Genomic DNA, 16009 nt, shown 5'->3' on the forward strand with positions numbered 1-16009 from the left:
GCAAGTTAATCTCATGGAGCCCCATGTATAATAATTGTGTTTGTATTTATTAAATTCATAGAGCGCTTTACTCCAAAGTGCTTTACATGACAACAAGATACAAAAAATGTGAAGCTTTAATGCAAAACATGAAACAAACCATCAAAACAATATGTAGAACATTTTTCCTAGGTCAGTGGAGAGAAACAGATCAGTTGAAGAGGAAGAGAGAAGAGATGGGGTTAACAGGATGGGGGATGAAGAAGGTGGGATTTCAAGGAAGAACGGAAGGAGAGGTAAGATGGAATAGAGCGGATAGAGAGAGGGAGGGAGTTCCAATTTAGGGGGGCAAGGAGCTGAAAGGAGCGGAAACGGGAAGGGACACAAGTAATATTGTGTACTCGTACGTCCCGTCCCCTTTCCTCCATACTGTATGGGCATCCCTCGCTAGGGACGGGAAACAGAACCTTTTTCACCAGAAAAAATTCTCTTCCCTTTTAAATTTTAGATGTGCACAGGTGCGTGGCCCTGGGAGCATGCGCTCCCCTGACTCCACCCACCGGCGCCACTCTTCAGTCCCATTTTCTGCGTTGACGGGAACAGACCGCTTTCACCAGAGCTCCTGGTTTAGGCCTCTCGCCTTGTAATTCCACGCACTCTTCCACGGAATACTTTCTTTTCTCTTCTTCGTTTTCCTTATAGTAGTTGTCCTAGATAATACTCTGTCCTCTGGTACCACGCTCCCCCCCGGGGCATGTCAATGGTGGCGGATTTTAGCAGGTGTCCGATCTGCGAGGGTTCCTTCCCCACATCGGATCCCCACGCCCTCTGCCTCCGGTGCCTTGGCCCCGACCAATGCTGGGACGGCTGTTCTGCGTACGATACATTGACCCCGCAAGCTCTGAAGAATCGTTTGGCCAGGTGGAGGGAGCTGTTCGAAAGATCACCTCCAAAGGGAATCAAGACATATGTGAGGAGGAAGACCAGGCCCAAGTTAGGTGCCCTGTTTTCCTCTGCACCCCCAAGGGCGACTCCTTCCCAGGGAAGCACCCCAGTGGGAAGAGCCTTCTAGGTCCTAGAGCTACCGGCCAACAGGCCAAGGACTCACAAGTTCCTCCCATTCCCACTGCCGAGGGGCCGCAAGGCTCTGTTACTGAGGGGCTTTGCTCTAACACTGGGCTCCAGCCTGATGGGGCACCTTTATGCAGCAGTTGCACTACCGGCGCCATGGCCAAGGGCACTCCACCTCCCAGGTCTCTACCTGAGGAGCAGGGAGGTCTGAACCTTCACTTTAAAACGTGCAGGCGGAGACTGGGCCCAGCTCATCAGGCACTATGCAGCAGGCATGTGGCGCGGGGAAGGCAAAATGGCCGCCAGGCCAGACAAGATGGTGGCTCACCCGGAACCTCCTCCTTCAGGAGAGCAGGCATGGGAACGCACATCTAGATGGCACTGGACAACACCAGTTACCTGGTCCACATCATACCCGACCACATCGTCACAGCGGCGGTACGCAGCCCACAGCCTTGTGCAACAAGGTCCAGAAAGACCTCAACAGCCAGAGGGCCCGGCTCCTATGCCCCCAGGCCCTTCACCTGCATGTGAGGATAGGTTCTTCACAAAGTTCCTTGCACTCATAAAATCTCTACAGATGGGCACCCTCCTCAGGGGTGTCATCAAAGACGTGCTCCCTCCGGTACCACCTCAGGCTCTGACCCTGGTCCAGTCCCTGAGCCGGTTCAGTCATTGGTTCCCGTGCTCACACCAGTCCTGGTGGCTCTGCCTCAGCAACCCCCAGCACTGCCAGTCAGCACAACACTGCTGCCCGCACCCAGCACTCCTCCGACAGGCTCCCAACCTCTAGGACACAGCAGACGACACAGATGAGGACGACGATCAGAAGGTGCTGACCATCTGTCCTACTACAAGGACTGGCATCCCTCTGCAAAAGGATGTAGAATACCTGGCCAAGACAACATGGGTAAAGCTGCACTCCACGCAGCCTACCAATAAAAGTCTGGATGCCAAGTATAGGCAGGCGGAGAGGGACTCGCTCATACTGTTGGTGCACCTCCAACCGCATTCCTCCATTATAGCTGCGGCCTCCCTTAACCCCAAACCACAGTCCTCTTCATCGGCACCCACCTCAGAACTCCTTGGGGAAGGAGGAAAAGCTTTTGAAGTCCTCCGGCAAAAATATTTACTCTAAGGCCATGCTCCACCCGAGCCAGGCCAAAGCTGATGCTCTTTGGCTGCAGTGAATCAAAAGCTTTGGAGAGAGATTGTAGACTTCCTCCCAGAGCTCCCTGTGCATAGTCTGTTGCGATTCAAGCCTGGGTTGGCAGAGGCCAAAATCGTGACCCAGGATATCATGGAGTCTACCATGGCGCACATCAACACAGCGGATAGAGCTATCTGCATTGCCACTGATATGAGAAGGCCAGCTTGGCTGAAGGCAACCAAGTTTAACACTGATGTGCAGGAGCGCATTCTTGACCTGCCATTTGAGGGCAGGGACTTGTTTCACTCGACCATGGATGAGGAACTTGACAAGAAGAAAAATAGCTCACAAACAGCTAAGTCCTTGTCAAAATCAGCACCCAAGGCCTATAGCCAAAGTCACCAACGCTCGGACAGACAACGGTCCTTCGGTGGCTTCAGGGGCTTTCAGGAGTGGTGCGTTACAGTCTGACCGGTCTCCTAGCCAGCACAGGCGCAAGCAGCACAAATCCTCCCACAAGGGTTTTTTCCAGGCCCCCTCCCAGGCACCAGCCTCAGAGCACAAAAAACTGTGACAATGCCATCAAGATCCACAAGTCTCCGGTGGGTGGCAGGCTTTCCCTTCACATCCACTCTTGGCGGGCAAGGTTCGCAGACCCATGGAACCCCTCAGCAGTTTCCACGGGCTTCCATCTGCCAATTCCTCCATTCCCTCTTTCCTCCCCTCCACTCCCACAGATTGGGATGGCAACTCTTTTGGCGGAAATCCACTCGCTTATCGCAAATCAGGGGGTGTAGGAGGTTCCAGCTTCACAGCGAGGCATAGGCTTCTATAACCGGATATTCGCTATTCAGAAAAAAAACAGGCTGGCCTGAGAGTTGTTCTGGACCTCTCTTCCTTGAACCTTTCCCTACCCCCTTCAAAAGTGCAAGATGGTTACTCCAGCACTCATCAGGGAGACTGGATGTGCTCCCTGGATCTGAAGGATGCTTACAGGCACGTCCCAATTTGGGAGTCCCATCGTTCTTTCCTGAGGTTCAGAATCATGGGCTTTCATTTTCATTAAAAGATTAATGAACTCAGTGGCAGCCCTGCTCATGGCATAGAACCACCACCTTTATCCATACCTCTATGACTGGCTAGTCTGAGCGGAATCTCTCGAGGCTGTACAGCACACAGCTTCAGCACTTATGCACATGCTGTACGATCTGGGGTTCTCTATGAACCTCAAGAAGTTGCAGTTACTCCCCACTCAATCTTTAACATTCCTGGGGCTAATTTGGGATACAAGGGTGGAGAGGATCTCCCCCTTGGCAGACAAGATCACAGGAAGGCCACCAGACATTTTCTCAGCAGACCAGTGACATCAGCATGGTGGTACCAACACTTTCTGGGAATAATGGTGGCTTGTCTCCTAGCAGTGCCACACACAAGACTCAAAATGAGTAGGCTGCAGCTGCATTTCTCAGCCTCTTGGAATCAGGAGACGGGCTCCCAGGCAGCTCTGGACTTGGTGCAGTGCAGAGACCAACCTATTGGTGGGCAGACCGCTCAGTCAGCCTTCCCCGGAAATCACCATTACCACGGTCTCATCCTTAGAGGGACAGGGAGTGACACTGGACAACCACAGTGTCCATGGAGTATGGTCACAACAGGAACAGCTGGACCACATCAACTGGCTCGAGATGATGGCCATCTGGTTTGCACTCAAAGCATTTCTCCCCATTGTCAAACAGCAAGTTGGTTTCCATCCAGACAGAAAGATGCACTTGCATGTATTACATCAATTAGCAGGGAGGTACCAGGTCCCCTCCACTCTGCCAGTTGGCCGTCGACATTTGGGAGTGGCCCGTTCAAATGGCATTTACTTATCAGCAGTCCACCTGCCGGGGGAGTCCAACATGGAGGTGGACAGGCTCAGCTAGCTGGGGTTCGACAACTACGAGCGGCATTTGAATGAAGCGGTCCTGAGGGGGGATCTTTGACAGGTGGGGGCAACCCCAGATAGTCCTATTAGCCACCATGAACAATAGGAGGTGCCCTCAGTTCGCTTCCTGGCTGGGACAAGTTAGGGTATCTTTGGGGGACGCATTGCAGATCCTGTGGAACGGCATGAATGCATACGCATTTCCCCCACTCCACTGATTAACATGGTTATCTGCAAGGCCAGGGAGTCGCGGAGCCTTCGACTCATCCTGATAGCGCCATGGTGGCCAGCGAGACCTTGGTTCTCGGAGCTCCTGTTTCTATCGGACCAGCCTCCATTACACCTCCCGCTGGGTCCAGCCCACTTACTCTCCCAGCAGGCAGGCTCAGAAGTTCACCCCGCTGAGCAGAGGTTAGCCATGGCAGCTTGGTTCCTGAACAGGTCACCCTGAATCATCTACACCTGTCACAGGACAAACTGGATATCATACAAGGAGCAAGAAGTGACTCCACTAGGAGTCAGTACAGGAGCAAGTGGACCAGATTCTGTCACTGGGCCAAGACAAACAAGATTGAACCACTGGCATGCTCACTGGATGATGTGTTATCCTTTTAGGAACATCTGGCTCACTCAGGTGTGCAGGTAGATACCTGCTGGACATATCTGACGGCCTTAGGGGCCTACAAGAATTCTGGAGACAACATCTTCTCCTCTTCCAATCCGGAGGTTAAAAGGCGTTTGGCGTGTCTGACCAGATTATACCCTCTTGTCAAACGTCCACATCCAGTCTGTGACCTTAACGTGGTGTTGGGCGCCCTGGCACACAAACCCTTCGAACCCATGGCATCAGCAGACATCAGGCTGGTTACTATTAAAACTGCCCTCCTGGTTGGCCTTACTTCTTTTCACCTTAATTAGGAGATAGTACTCCTAACATTCTTTGCAGGCCCAAAGGATGGGGCTCAGAAGGTATTGCACTGACTGGATCTCAGGTGTGTTCTAAGATTCTATCTGGACAGGACAGAGAGCTTCCGTAAGCCATAATCCTTGTTCATCACTTTTGGCAGATAAAAACCAGGCTGTCAAGCCTCCAAGGCTTCCATAGCAAGGCGGGTGGTTATGGCCATCAAGGAGGCATGTGAGGGGCAGGACAGGCCTTTGCCAGCAAAGATGCATGCTCACACAATCAGATCCAAGGCCGCTGCAGTGGCTTTCTAAAATACATCCCATGGCAGACAATCAGCAAAGCGGCCACTTGGGCTTCCCCATCAGTCTTTTGCAAGCACTACTGCTTGGATGCCAGTGCCAGATCAGACCCAACATTTGGACAGGCAGTTTTGAAGAACTTGTTTTCTTAGAAGGGCAACTCCCCTCCCCAGGGCTGCATTCAGTTGTAATCGCCAATACAGTATGGAGGAAAAGGGATGGGACGTAGGAGTAATTATAAGTTACTCACCGTAGTGACTAACGTACACCTAGTCCATAGTCCCCTTTCCTCTATATGTCCCACCATTCTCCCACGTAACAATCAGTGTAATTAGGCAATCATAATATTGTTGACACGTCAAAGGGGACTGATGAGTGGTGCCGTTTGGTGGAGTCACCGGAGCGCATGCTCACAGGGCCGTGCCCCTGCGCGCTTCTAAAATTAAAGGGGAAGACAATTTATTCTGGTGATAAAGATTGTCTTTCCCGTCCCTAGCAAGGGAGGCCCATACAGTATGGACCAAAGGGGACTGTGGACTAGGAGTATGTTAGTCACTACCGTGAGTAATTTATAATTTCCTGTCTTTTAACGATGGGTAAGCCCTCAGACATTCCACTTTAGTATGTTGAAGCTGAAAACATATCCAAATTGCACATTAATCTCCATCATGGGTGTTGACACTATATATTTGGGAGTATCCATCTAGAGTTGGGGGACATAATATTGAGTTATGAGAGATCATCAAAGCTATGGTCATCAGTACTCCCTTTCAGTCTGCAATTTGCAGGCAATCATATTCTGTACACGTTTTGTTGACTCTCTTATACAACAACACTAAACCCTAACAATGAACAACCCAATACCCACCTGTGCCCACCAACCCTTTCAGCATTACTAACAATGTTCTCCCTTTTCTAGTATACTTTGTGTGTCTTGGTTCCTCTGCCCCTCCCTCACTGATAACAACATACCTCAGTGTATGTCCCTTCCCCAAAAACTAGCAACTTCTAACAGTGTAATATACCATTTAGGCGATGAGGATCTGCCACTGTCAACCCCCCATGCCTCCACCCAAGCATGCATACGACTTTTGGGTGTTGTTGATTCGTTGTGTATTTCGACAGCTAAGTTTACCCACTCACATGTGCATTGCATGTCAATGTGTTCTGGGTCTTAATTGCATGCATCTCTCACAGATCTTCGGTGCAGCAGCCAGTGGCATGTTATGCCTTTGCCCATCTTGCTCCCCTGCACATTCTGTATTTTAGTGTAATGTAATGTAAAGTGGTCATATATAGCGTCATTTTGCCAATAATGTTGGCCTCGCTGCGCATGGCTCTGTAAGAAAGGAGGGCAGGGGGTGTTAGTTGGATAGTGGGAAGGAAGATGCAGAAACATTTGGTGTTGATGAAATCAGGTCGAAAGTACCTGTGTGTGTCGATATGAAAGTCTATGCTGTTTGTGGTTGGTACCGATCAGGCAGGTAGCCATATGGGCAGCCCCAGGATGGTGTGGTGCAATCAGGTAACAGCATGGTTGTTGAAAGAGGGTGGATATGGTCTGTTAATTATACTAGACCTAGGAGTGTGAGAGGTGTCAGCATGCAAGATTTTAGTAGTAATGAGTTAGTTGTGGCATGAGGGAGGTGGAGAGGGCAGGTGAGGGTTTTGTCAGTTCCTTGCTCTTGGTAGTAGATTTCACTGAGACCAAAGCCGGTCAAGTGGCACAGCGAGTAGAGCGCTCGCTTTGACATCAGTGCAGAGCCTGCAAACGCAGGTTCGAATCCCGGCAGCGCCAAACTCAGCGTGTCATCCTTCCGAGGTCGATAAATGAGCACCACACACCGTGGGTAATAATAAGCAGCGCTCAGATACCTGAGGGTTCGTAGCGCTATATACAAATGCCAAATTATTATTAAATTATTATTATATGTGCGGACCAGTATCCCGCAGTAGAGGTTCCATGATTCCGATTGGTTTCGCACAGACGGTAGTGCTAAGAATTTCAGAAAATACTTGTTGTAAATTAGCCTACGTTTCAGTTGCCCAGTTTTCAGTCAGTTGCCATTATTTTCCATTTCTTTCAAAGTGGTTAGTTGAGAAGCCAAGTGTTGTGCTGTTTCCTGAAAGTCAGGTGGTTCTCCGCCATGCAGAGAGGTTTGGGTAGGGTGCTCCACAGTTTTGTGGCCAGAACTGAAAATTAGTATCCTCCTTGGCATTTCTTGTTGAAGTTGGGGACTAGTACTAGTAACGCATTGCTGGGCCTAAGTGTTCAGGAAGGAGAGTAGTGTTGAAACTAACTTCTGAAGGAGGAAAAGCTCTCTCAATGGTATGAACGAAGGGTGATGCACAAGGTTTTGAAATTGACCATTTTCTATATGGGGGGCTAAAGGATGGTACGCAACGCGTCCTTGTAATGTTCAAATTGCTTTGTTCTGAGAAATAGGCCCTCATTACGTGTCTGCCGGTAACCCACTGGTGCTACCGGCAGGTTATCGCAGACTCTCCTTACGGTTTTCGCTGCCTGTTATCCTGGTAATAACGGGATATTGCAGCTGGCAGAGGAATGGGAACCCTGAAGCACTAATAAATAATGTGGATAATAAAGCACTCAATGTGAATACTTGTGAAAATCTAGAAGAGAAAAGAATTCGTTGCCTATTTGGTTGCATCAGGCCCTTTGAGTGAAGAGACTTTTTGAGAAGCAAGAAGACTTGCGCTCCGGAGCCCGTGATGCTGATGAGTGAACTATAACCTCGTGCTAACAAAGCCAGAGACTGTGCTATGCTCAAGTGGACCGCCTTATCCCTTGCTAAAAATGTGGAGAAGGGAGGCCAACGGCCTGAAAACCTGACATATAATTTTGAACACTTCTTTCTTTTTCATAACATTATTTCCTACACCACTATTTGTAAAGATTTGCAATAGGTTTTTTAGCATAGGCCCTTTTATTTTGATGACACCACTAGAACTGCGTTATTATTATTTGATGATCGTAGCTTGTTTCCATCTGTAGATTTAGGTTTAGATAGGCGTTTATCATACCTTTTCTTGAAGTTCAATAAACACCCTTGAACTGTGGTCACTTGTGTCTGTTTTACTGTTGATGCCATTCCTTCCTTACACCTGGTATTTAATAATTTCCTGCTATTTAAGGTACTCCCGGTTCCAATGGTTGATCACGCAATTATGGAACTTGAACTGCAGGCGGGTTGTACTAAAACCTCGGAATAAATAGTGGATAACTTGACTGTCAGCGTGCAGGGTAACAAACTGCAATGGGCCAATAGTAATATTTCAGATGTAAATTCTACGCTGATATGGGATGGTGAAATGGGAATCCTGGTTTTGAAGTCATGCAATTGGAAGTTGGACAGTTTGTTCGATATGTATGGGACTCATGAGGGTAGGCATTTACTTGCCAGTAAACATCTTTGCAAGCCTGGCCCCCCACATGATGTTTTGATAGGCAAAAGAAAAAGAGAACTGCATGAAAGTAAGGAGGAACCACTTTCTGGGTGAGGCGGAGAAGAAAAAAAGTATTGCTAAAGCAAATGCCTCATACAAACAATGACTACTAAACCATCGCTACAATAAGGCCAGTGCTGGGCGGAAGCTTATTAACCAACTAATGAAAACGGGGGATATTACCCATTTTTGGCTTCTGATACGCACAAATGTGGCTGGTATTAGGGCCAACGAAGTCTGTGGCCTTGCTGAAATTGATTGGGAAGTATACATCAGAATGAATGGGCGGAGGATGAACATACCACCACCCCATACTGCAAGTCCATGGTTTACACTGAGATTTGGAGGCATTCACTCTCAGAAAGGTTCTTTCTAATGGATTAACCGTTTCTCCCAAAGCTTCCTCATCACCCTCCCAACCTGCCCCTCTTGCCAAATACCTTGTACACCACCTGTTCTGTGGTCCCTCAGCTGTTGAGTGTTAGGGAAAATGTCAGAAAAGAGATAATGGGGCGTGTCTGCCCCTGACTTTGCAACTGGCGCCGGGGGACGCAATAGTGCCTACTCTTGCTCTTCTGCGCCCCCTGGTGGCTGAAAATGTAACCAAAGACAGCTGGCACTGGAGAAGATATATGTAACAAAGATGACGAATCCATGGAAGGGAGGCCTACTCCTTCAACAGGAACATTTCCTAAAGGTAAGTAAAATGTTCCTTTGTTGCATGAGTGCTTAAAGAAAGAGAAGCATTACTTAAGGTCAGTGGCTCCCAGGACAATGCTCCCCTCTGCAAATGCCTGGCCAGTATGCAAACATGTATGTCAAACGCTTTTCTTAAACCGAAGCCCGACCAAGTTCGAATTTGTCCTCATGGGCCCCTCTTCAAAAAACGTGCCTAAATTGATTCACCCCTTTGCTGTCAAACTCAGCCAAATCTTTGGGCTTCATTGTTAACAGTAGCCTTTCGTTCCAAAAGCACATAGCCAAAAAGGCACAAACCGCATGGTTACAGATGCACAGACTCCGCAAAATTAAACCCTTCGTTCCTCCGCACGAATTCCATACGGTGGTCCAAGCCCTCGTTATCTCACACATTGATGGGGGAAATGCCCTCCTTAATGGGCTTCCAGCTGACCACTTGACCCCCCTCAAAGCAGCTCACCAGGCTGCAGCTCGCTTCATTACAGGTGCCCACAAATTTTACTTAAACAAAATCTCTCAAATCCTGTGCACACTTCACTGGCTCCCCCTCCGTGCCAGGATCACATTCAAAACTGCATCTGTCACCTACAAAGCATTCTCAAACGGAACAGCAACATACCTGGAAGCTAAACTCCACAGCTCTGGAGGCTCTTGCCCCTCATGTAGTAAAACTATCAAAAGGTTGAAGTCAAAGCTAGCCCGCAAAGAGAACACTCGCAAGTAGATGTACTCTTGCCACGCACCGACCATCAGGAACTCGATCCCAGTAGTGGCTCGAAATGCCCGTACCATCCTCCAGTACTGCGAAACACCAAAACACGGCTCCTCTAACAATACCTGACAGATGAATAAAAAATCTCTCTCTCTACCAACAATATTGCATGAAATGCCAAGCCCAGTTCTGGCACAATCCTTTTGTAAAGCGCTCCACTGTTCTTGCGTTAAGTTTGCGCGTGTAAGCAATCAAATAAAAATAAAGCAAAACGATCCTTTCTGTATGTTTAATAGAATCCATACTTCTCTTTATGAACAAATATAAGAAATCTCCGTTGTAATAATGAAAAAAGTCCTGGAGCCATTTCCCATTTACTTTTGAATGAATAAGATAATTAGGGATGCTCATAGAGATTCATGTAGATGTTTACTGCAACAGTCACAGATTTAAATAGCCAATGGCTTCGGAGGTAAAACAGGTACCAGTGTGATGCTAAGTATGCCATGTGATGGAAATGTGCCCTGGATGGAAAGGTGTCATGGATTGAAAGGTCAGAGATGTGTTTGGAGCACTAGAAACGCGGGTCACTGCACCCAGTTCGGTGGTTATGGTATACCCTGCTGTGTGTGATGGGGTTTGCTTAGGACAGTGCCAAAGACTTCTTATTCTTTATTGGAGAGAACGCGCTCTCGTTCTGATTACAATAGCTGGCGCAAGTGTGCAGGGTTTCAAACCCCAATTGCATGGAAAGTTGCCTGCTTGGGGCAACATTCCATAAAATAACATATCGTGTTATACTTATTCATGTAAATGTGGTCACAATGCGTAAACTGTCTTGTTTGACACTTGTGATTTAGTATCTCTGTGAGACTGCAAGCTCTTCAATGGATTTTTTTTTTTACATGTCGTAATGTAGCTGAGTATGATGGAATGGATTGAGCCTCCCAAACGGGAACGCAAAGCAAATTATGCAGTGGATGCATATTTTAGAGATGCATTACGCGTCAGTGAGCCCAAAGCCCCAAAGGTAAGGACACGTGTCTTTTTGAATACACCTAAAACGTCATTTCATTTATATGTGGACACATTGTGACCTGAGTCAATAATGTTGATACCTTTTGAATTAAGGCACCCCGTCCACCAAAGCAGCCAAATATTCAAGACTTCCAGTTCTTTCCGCCTCGATTGTTCGAGCTCTTAGAAAAAGAAATCCTTTACTATCGGAAGACTATAGGCTATAAGGTACTTTTTAAAAATGTTATCATTTAACAGCTACTATGCTAAAGTGTCTAATTATCAGTTTTATTGAGAAACAGCTTGTTATATCTATCATAATAATAATAATTGTGACGTATAAAAGCTAGCAAGTCAAGTGCTTAAATGCATCCAGAGAAATACAGTGGAAGTATTTATATTCGTGTATGATAGTTAAAATGCTTCAACCTCATACCTCTCACCAATGGGTTTTTATGTTTCTCAAATGCGAGTTAACATCAGTCTCTCTTTCCATTCTTCACCACATCACACACGAGATGAGTTCAAACTGGTTTAAGGCTTAAGGGTTTCATTTTCAATCGCCTTTGCCGTAAAATCAAGACTATTGCCCATTTTCGTGCACACTAAAGGCAAGGAAGGGGCAACACCTCTCTGCCGTGCTTTCCTCCTCCTTCGTGTGTGAGCACTTCATTTTACGACTGCATTAGTTTTCTTCGAATTAGCACCTGGTAATGTGGGTTGCATAAGAATCTTAATAGATGGAAATCGCCGGCTTCGGGTTTCTGGAGTCATCCTAACAAGAAGGAGAAGAAGAAGAAATAATATAAAATGGTCAGCACAAAATATTGCCTGAGCAAAGAAGTTAATATTTGAGACCGGAATGCTGCCATGTCTAGATCTTAAGCTTCTCCAGCATGGGGACTGCCATGGATTCACATGCTCATGATAATTCCTCGTCGTCAGGCTGGGAATCCTCAGTAAAGAAAAAATCAGTATCAGTTTTGTTTCTGATCTGTCTTTCTTAGTAGTAACCAATCACTGGTCTCTGGGTCATACTGCCCCCAGCCAATGACTGCCCTCTCCCTAATCCCCGCTCCTGGCAGCTATCCTCAGATTTGGTAGCACGTAAAGTGGCATTATGACCAAGTGAAGAGCCGCAGAGGGGTAGGAGAAAGGGTTTGCATGTGAATCCATGCCAGACCCATGCTGGAGAACAACAGTTACAGGTAAGTAACTTGTTCCTTCTCCAGCATGGGGTCTGGCATGGATTCACATGCTCATGAATATAAGAATACATAGCAGTATACACATGCACAACCACGGGAGGTGGCAAGGCTCAACATTAAGCATTTCATAAACTCAACATTAAGCAACTCGTACCTCCTCACCAGGCCCACCTTCAGGCGAACAGGTTGTGCAGCACTGCTTGGCCGACCCTGGACTCCTCCCTGGAATCCCGGTCAACGCAGTAGAATTTCGTGAAGGTGTGCGTCGACCTGGTAAGGAGGTAAGAGTAGCAGCCCTGCAGATGTCCAGCAGGGGCACACCAGACAAGAACGCCGTAGTAGCAGCGGTCGCTCTGGTCGAATGGGCTCTCGGACGGCCGGGCAACGGTCGGTTTGCTAACCGATGACAGTGCAAGATGCAGCCGGAGAGCCATCTGGAAATGGAAGCCTTCGAGAGGGCCTTCCCTTGATTCACAGGTCCAAAGTTCACAAAAAGCTGTGATGTCTTCCGAAAACTCTTTGTGCGGTTCACGTAGAACTTCAGCGCTCTAGCTACATCCAGCGAGTGCAAAGTCCTCTCGGCCCGCGACCGGAGGAAAACTGGCAACACCAACGGCTTGTTGAGGTGGAAGTCCGACGGCACCTTGGGCATAAAGGAGGGGTGCGTCCTCGGCACCACCCTCGTCTCGTGGAAAGTCAAGTATGGAGGCTTGCAGGATAGGGCCTGAATCTCTCCCACTCTTCGTGCGGAGGTGATGGCCACAAGGAACGCTGTTTTCCACGACAGAAACTTCAATGGTGCCGAATGCAGAGGCTCGAATGGCGGCCCCATGAGCCTGGTCAGCACCACGTTGAACTCTCACGCAGGAGCCGGAGCCTTCACCGGCGGGACCGATCGGAAGAGTCCCTTCATAAATTCCTTCACCAGGCGATGAGACTACAGGGATGACCGTCCCGTAGTTCTGGTGAAACGTGAAATCGCTGCAAGATGGATTTTGATGGAAGCGTGAGCTAGCCCCGCCTTGGCCAGCGACAGCAGGTACGGCGGCACTTGAGGGGCCGTAGTTAGCAGAGGGTTAATCTTCTGTGCACGGCACCAGACAGAGAACCTCTTCCACTTGTGTCCGTAGCACTTTAGAGTTGAGGACGCCCTGGCCTTTGCAAGCACCTCCTTGCAGTCCGCTGGGATATCGTATCCTCCAAACTCTAGTGATGCAGGAGCCAGGCCTGCAAGTTCAGCGACTCCGGGTCGTGATGGAGGATGGCGCCTCCTTCTCTGGAGAGAAGATCTGCGTCCGTCGACAGTCTGACTGGGGGGGACGCTGACAAGTCCAGAAGGTCCGGGAACCAGATCTGTCTCGGCCACGCCAGTGCAATGAGGATCATCCTGCACCGGGACCTCTTGAGTTGGTTGATGAGTCGGAGCAGCAACGGCAACGGGGGGAACGCATACAGGAACAGGCCGTCCCAGGGGAATGAGAAAGCATCACCCATGCTCCTAGGCTGGGGAAACGTGCTGGCGAACCTCTGGCACTTGGAGTTCATCGCCGTCGCAAACAGGTCGATCTGGGGTTTGCCCCATCGTTGGAAAAGTCGATCCACTTGATCCTGACGCAGCTCCCACTCGTGGCACGAGCGCAGCTCCCTGCTGAGTGAGTCGGCAATGACGTTCTTTGTTCCTGCTAGATGGAAGGGCACCAGAAACATTCCCTGGGCAACGGCCCAGTGCCACAGATCCTGGGCCTCCTTGGACAGGGCTGGGGATCTGGTGCCTCCCTACTTCCAGATATAGAACATTGTGGAGGTGTTGTCGGTGAAGATCCTCACCACCTTGCCCTTGAGGGATGGGAGAAACGACCTGAGGGCCCAGAACACTGCTCGGAGTTCCAGGATGTTGATGTGAGTGACCTCTCCTCCGGGAGCCAAAGGCCTCTCACGTGCAGATCTCCGGTGTGCGCTCCCCATCCCTCCAGGGAGGCGTCCGTCGTCACCGTCTCTTGATGTACCGGGGCCTGAAAGTCCTTGCCCACCGCGAGATGCACGCGGGTGACCCACCATCGAATCGCTTGGCAGAAAACCTCGTTGAGCGGGATCCTGTCTTCGAAGCTGCCCGTCGCTTGTATCCAACGGACGTCGAGGAACTCTTGTAGAGGACGCATCCGTAGCCTGCACAGGCGCACCAGGTAGATGCATGAGGACATCATTCCGAGCAGGGACTTGATGGATCTCACCCTGGCCACACCCGTGGCCAACAGGCGCTGCACTTTGCCCAAGATGGCCTTCGTCCTCTCCTCCGACGGCGAGGCCAATCGCGCCACTGTATCGAGCTTGGCTCCCAGAAACAGTGCGACCTGCAACGGGACCAGGTGGGATTGCGAGTAGTTGATGAAGAAGACCAGATCCGTGAGAAGTTGGACGGTCTCCGCTGTGTGTTCGACGGCGAGTTCTCTTATCCTTGCACGGATGAGCCAATCGTCCAGGTAGGGGTAGACGTGGATCCCCCGCAGGCACAGCCGCGACGCCACTGGAGCGAGGCACTTGGTAAACACCCTGGGTGCCGACTTCAGCCCGAATGGCAGGGCCTTGAATTGGTAGTGCCGCCCTTGGACCACGAATCTGAGAAACTTTCAGTGTCCTTTTAGAATGGGGATATGGAAGTAAGCATCCTCCAAGTCCAGCGACGATAGGAAGCAGCCCTCCTCCAGCTGTCCCAGCATGTGCTGGAGGGTGACCATCCTGAACTTTTGTGCCTTGATGTATTTGTTTAGCTGCTGCAGGTCCAGGATGGGGTGCCAACCGCCGGTCTTCTTTCTGACGAGGAAGTACCTTGAGTATACTCCGGAGCCCCGGAGCCTCTTCAGGATGAGCTCGATGGCACCGTTCTTGAGCATCGCCCTTACTTCTAACAGCCGTTGAGGGATGTGATTTTCCTTCCTGGCCACGGGAGAAATGCGGGGGCACTTTCTTTGAAATTCAAGAGTGTGCCCGTGGGCCAGGGCATCCAGAACCCAACGGTCGGTGGAGATGGACTCCCACACGCTGACGAACTTCGCCAGCCGGCCTCCCGCCGGGGTGCTCCTGTGAGGGCCCGACGCTACGGCTGGTTCAGTCCTGCTTGGAGGCGGCCTTGCCGCCTTGGCCTTCTTGGCGATGACGACGAGATCCTCCTGACTTGCCGCGTCCCCTGTAGGCCTCCTGCGATGAGGAGCGGGCCGCCTGGTGGTACGTCGAGGAGCCGCCGCCGGATCCCTTGGAGGCACCCTGTGTGCCTCTGGCGTTCCGAAAGGGCGGCCGTCGTTGCTGCAACACTCCCAACGCCCGAGCCGTCTCCGTGTCGGTCTTGATGGCCTGAAGTGACTCTTCCACTGTTTTTCCAAACAGGTTGTTCCCGTCGAAGGGCATGTCCAAAACTCTGGTTTGCACGTCCTGGCGGAAATCAGTAGCCTTGAGCCGTCCCCGCCGTCAAAGGCAAACACTGTTGCCCAACTGGCGGAATCCGGTGTCAGCGATATCCATGGCCACCGTTATGGCGTGGTCCGACGCCACCTCACCTTCCTCTAGGATCTCCAGGG

General features: G+C 49.9%; 1 protein-coding gene across 3 annotated transcripts in view; it reads left to right on the forward strand.

Annotated features, from left to right (window-relative positions):
- LOC138480867 (probable global transcription activator SNF2L1) overlaps window positions 1-16009 on the forward strand; it is a 1964402-nt gene that overhangs the window by 1467762 nt on the left and 480631 nt on the right. For all 3 annotated transcript variants that reach the window (XM_069612650.1, XM_069612651.1, XM_069612652.1), the window contains 2 exons: window positions 11132-11242; window positions 11344-11457. In XM_069612650.1, the coding sequence (XP_069468751.1) occupies window positions 11132-11242; window positions 11344-11457 (225 nt within the window). The remainder of the gene's footprint in view (window positions 1-11131; window positions 11243-11343; window positions 11458-16009) is intronic.

This window comes from Ambystoma mexicanum, chromosome 5p, assembly GCF_040938575.1.
Source record: "Ambystoma mexicanum isolate Mex_15411 chromosome 5p, UKY_AmexF1_1, whole genome shotgun sequence".
NCBI lineage: Eukaryota > Metazoa > Chordata > Amphibia > Caudata > Ambystomatidae > Ambystoma > Ambystoma mexicanum.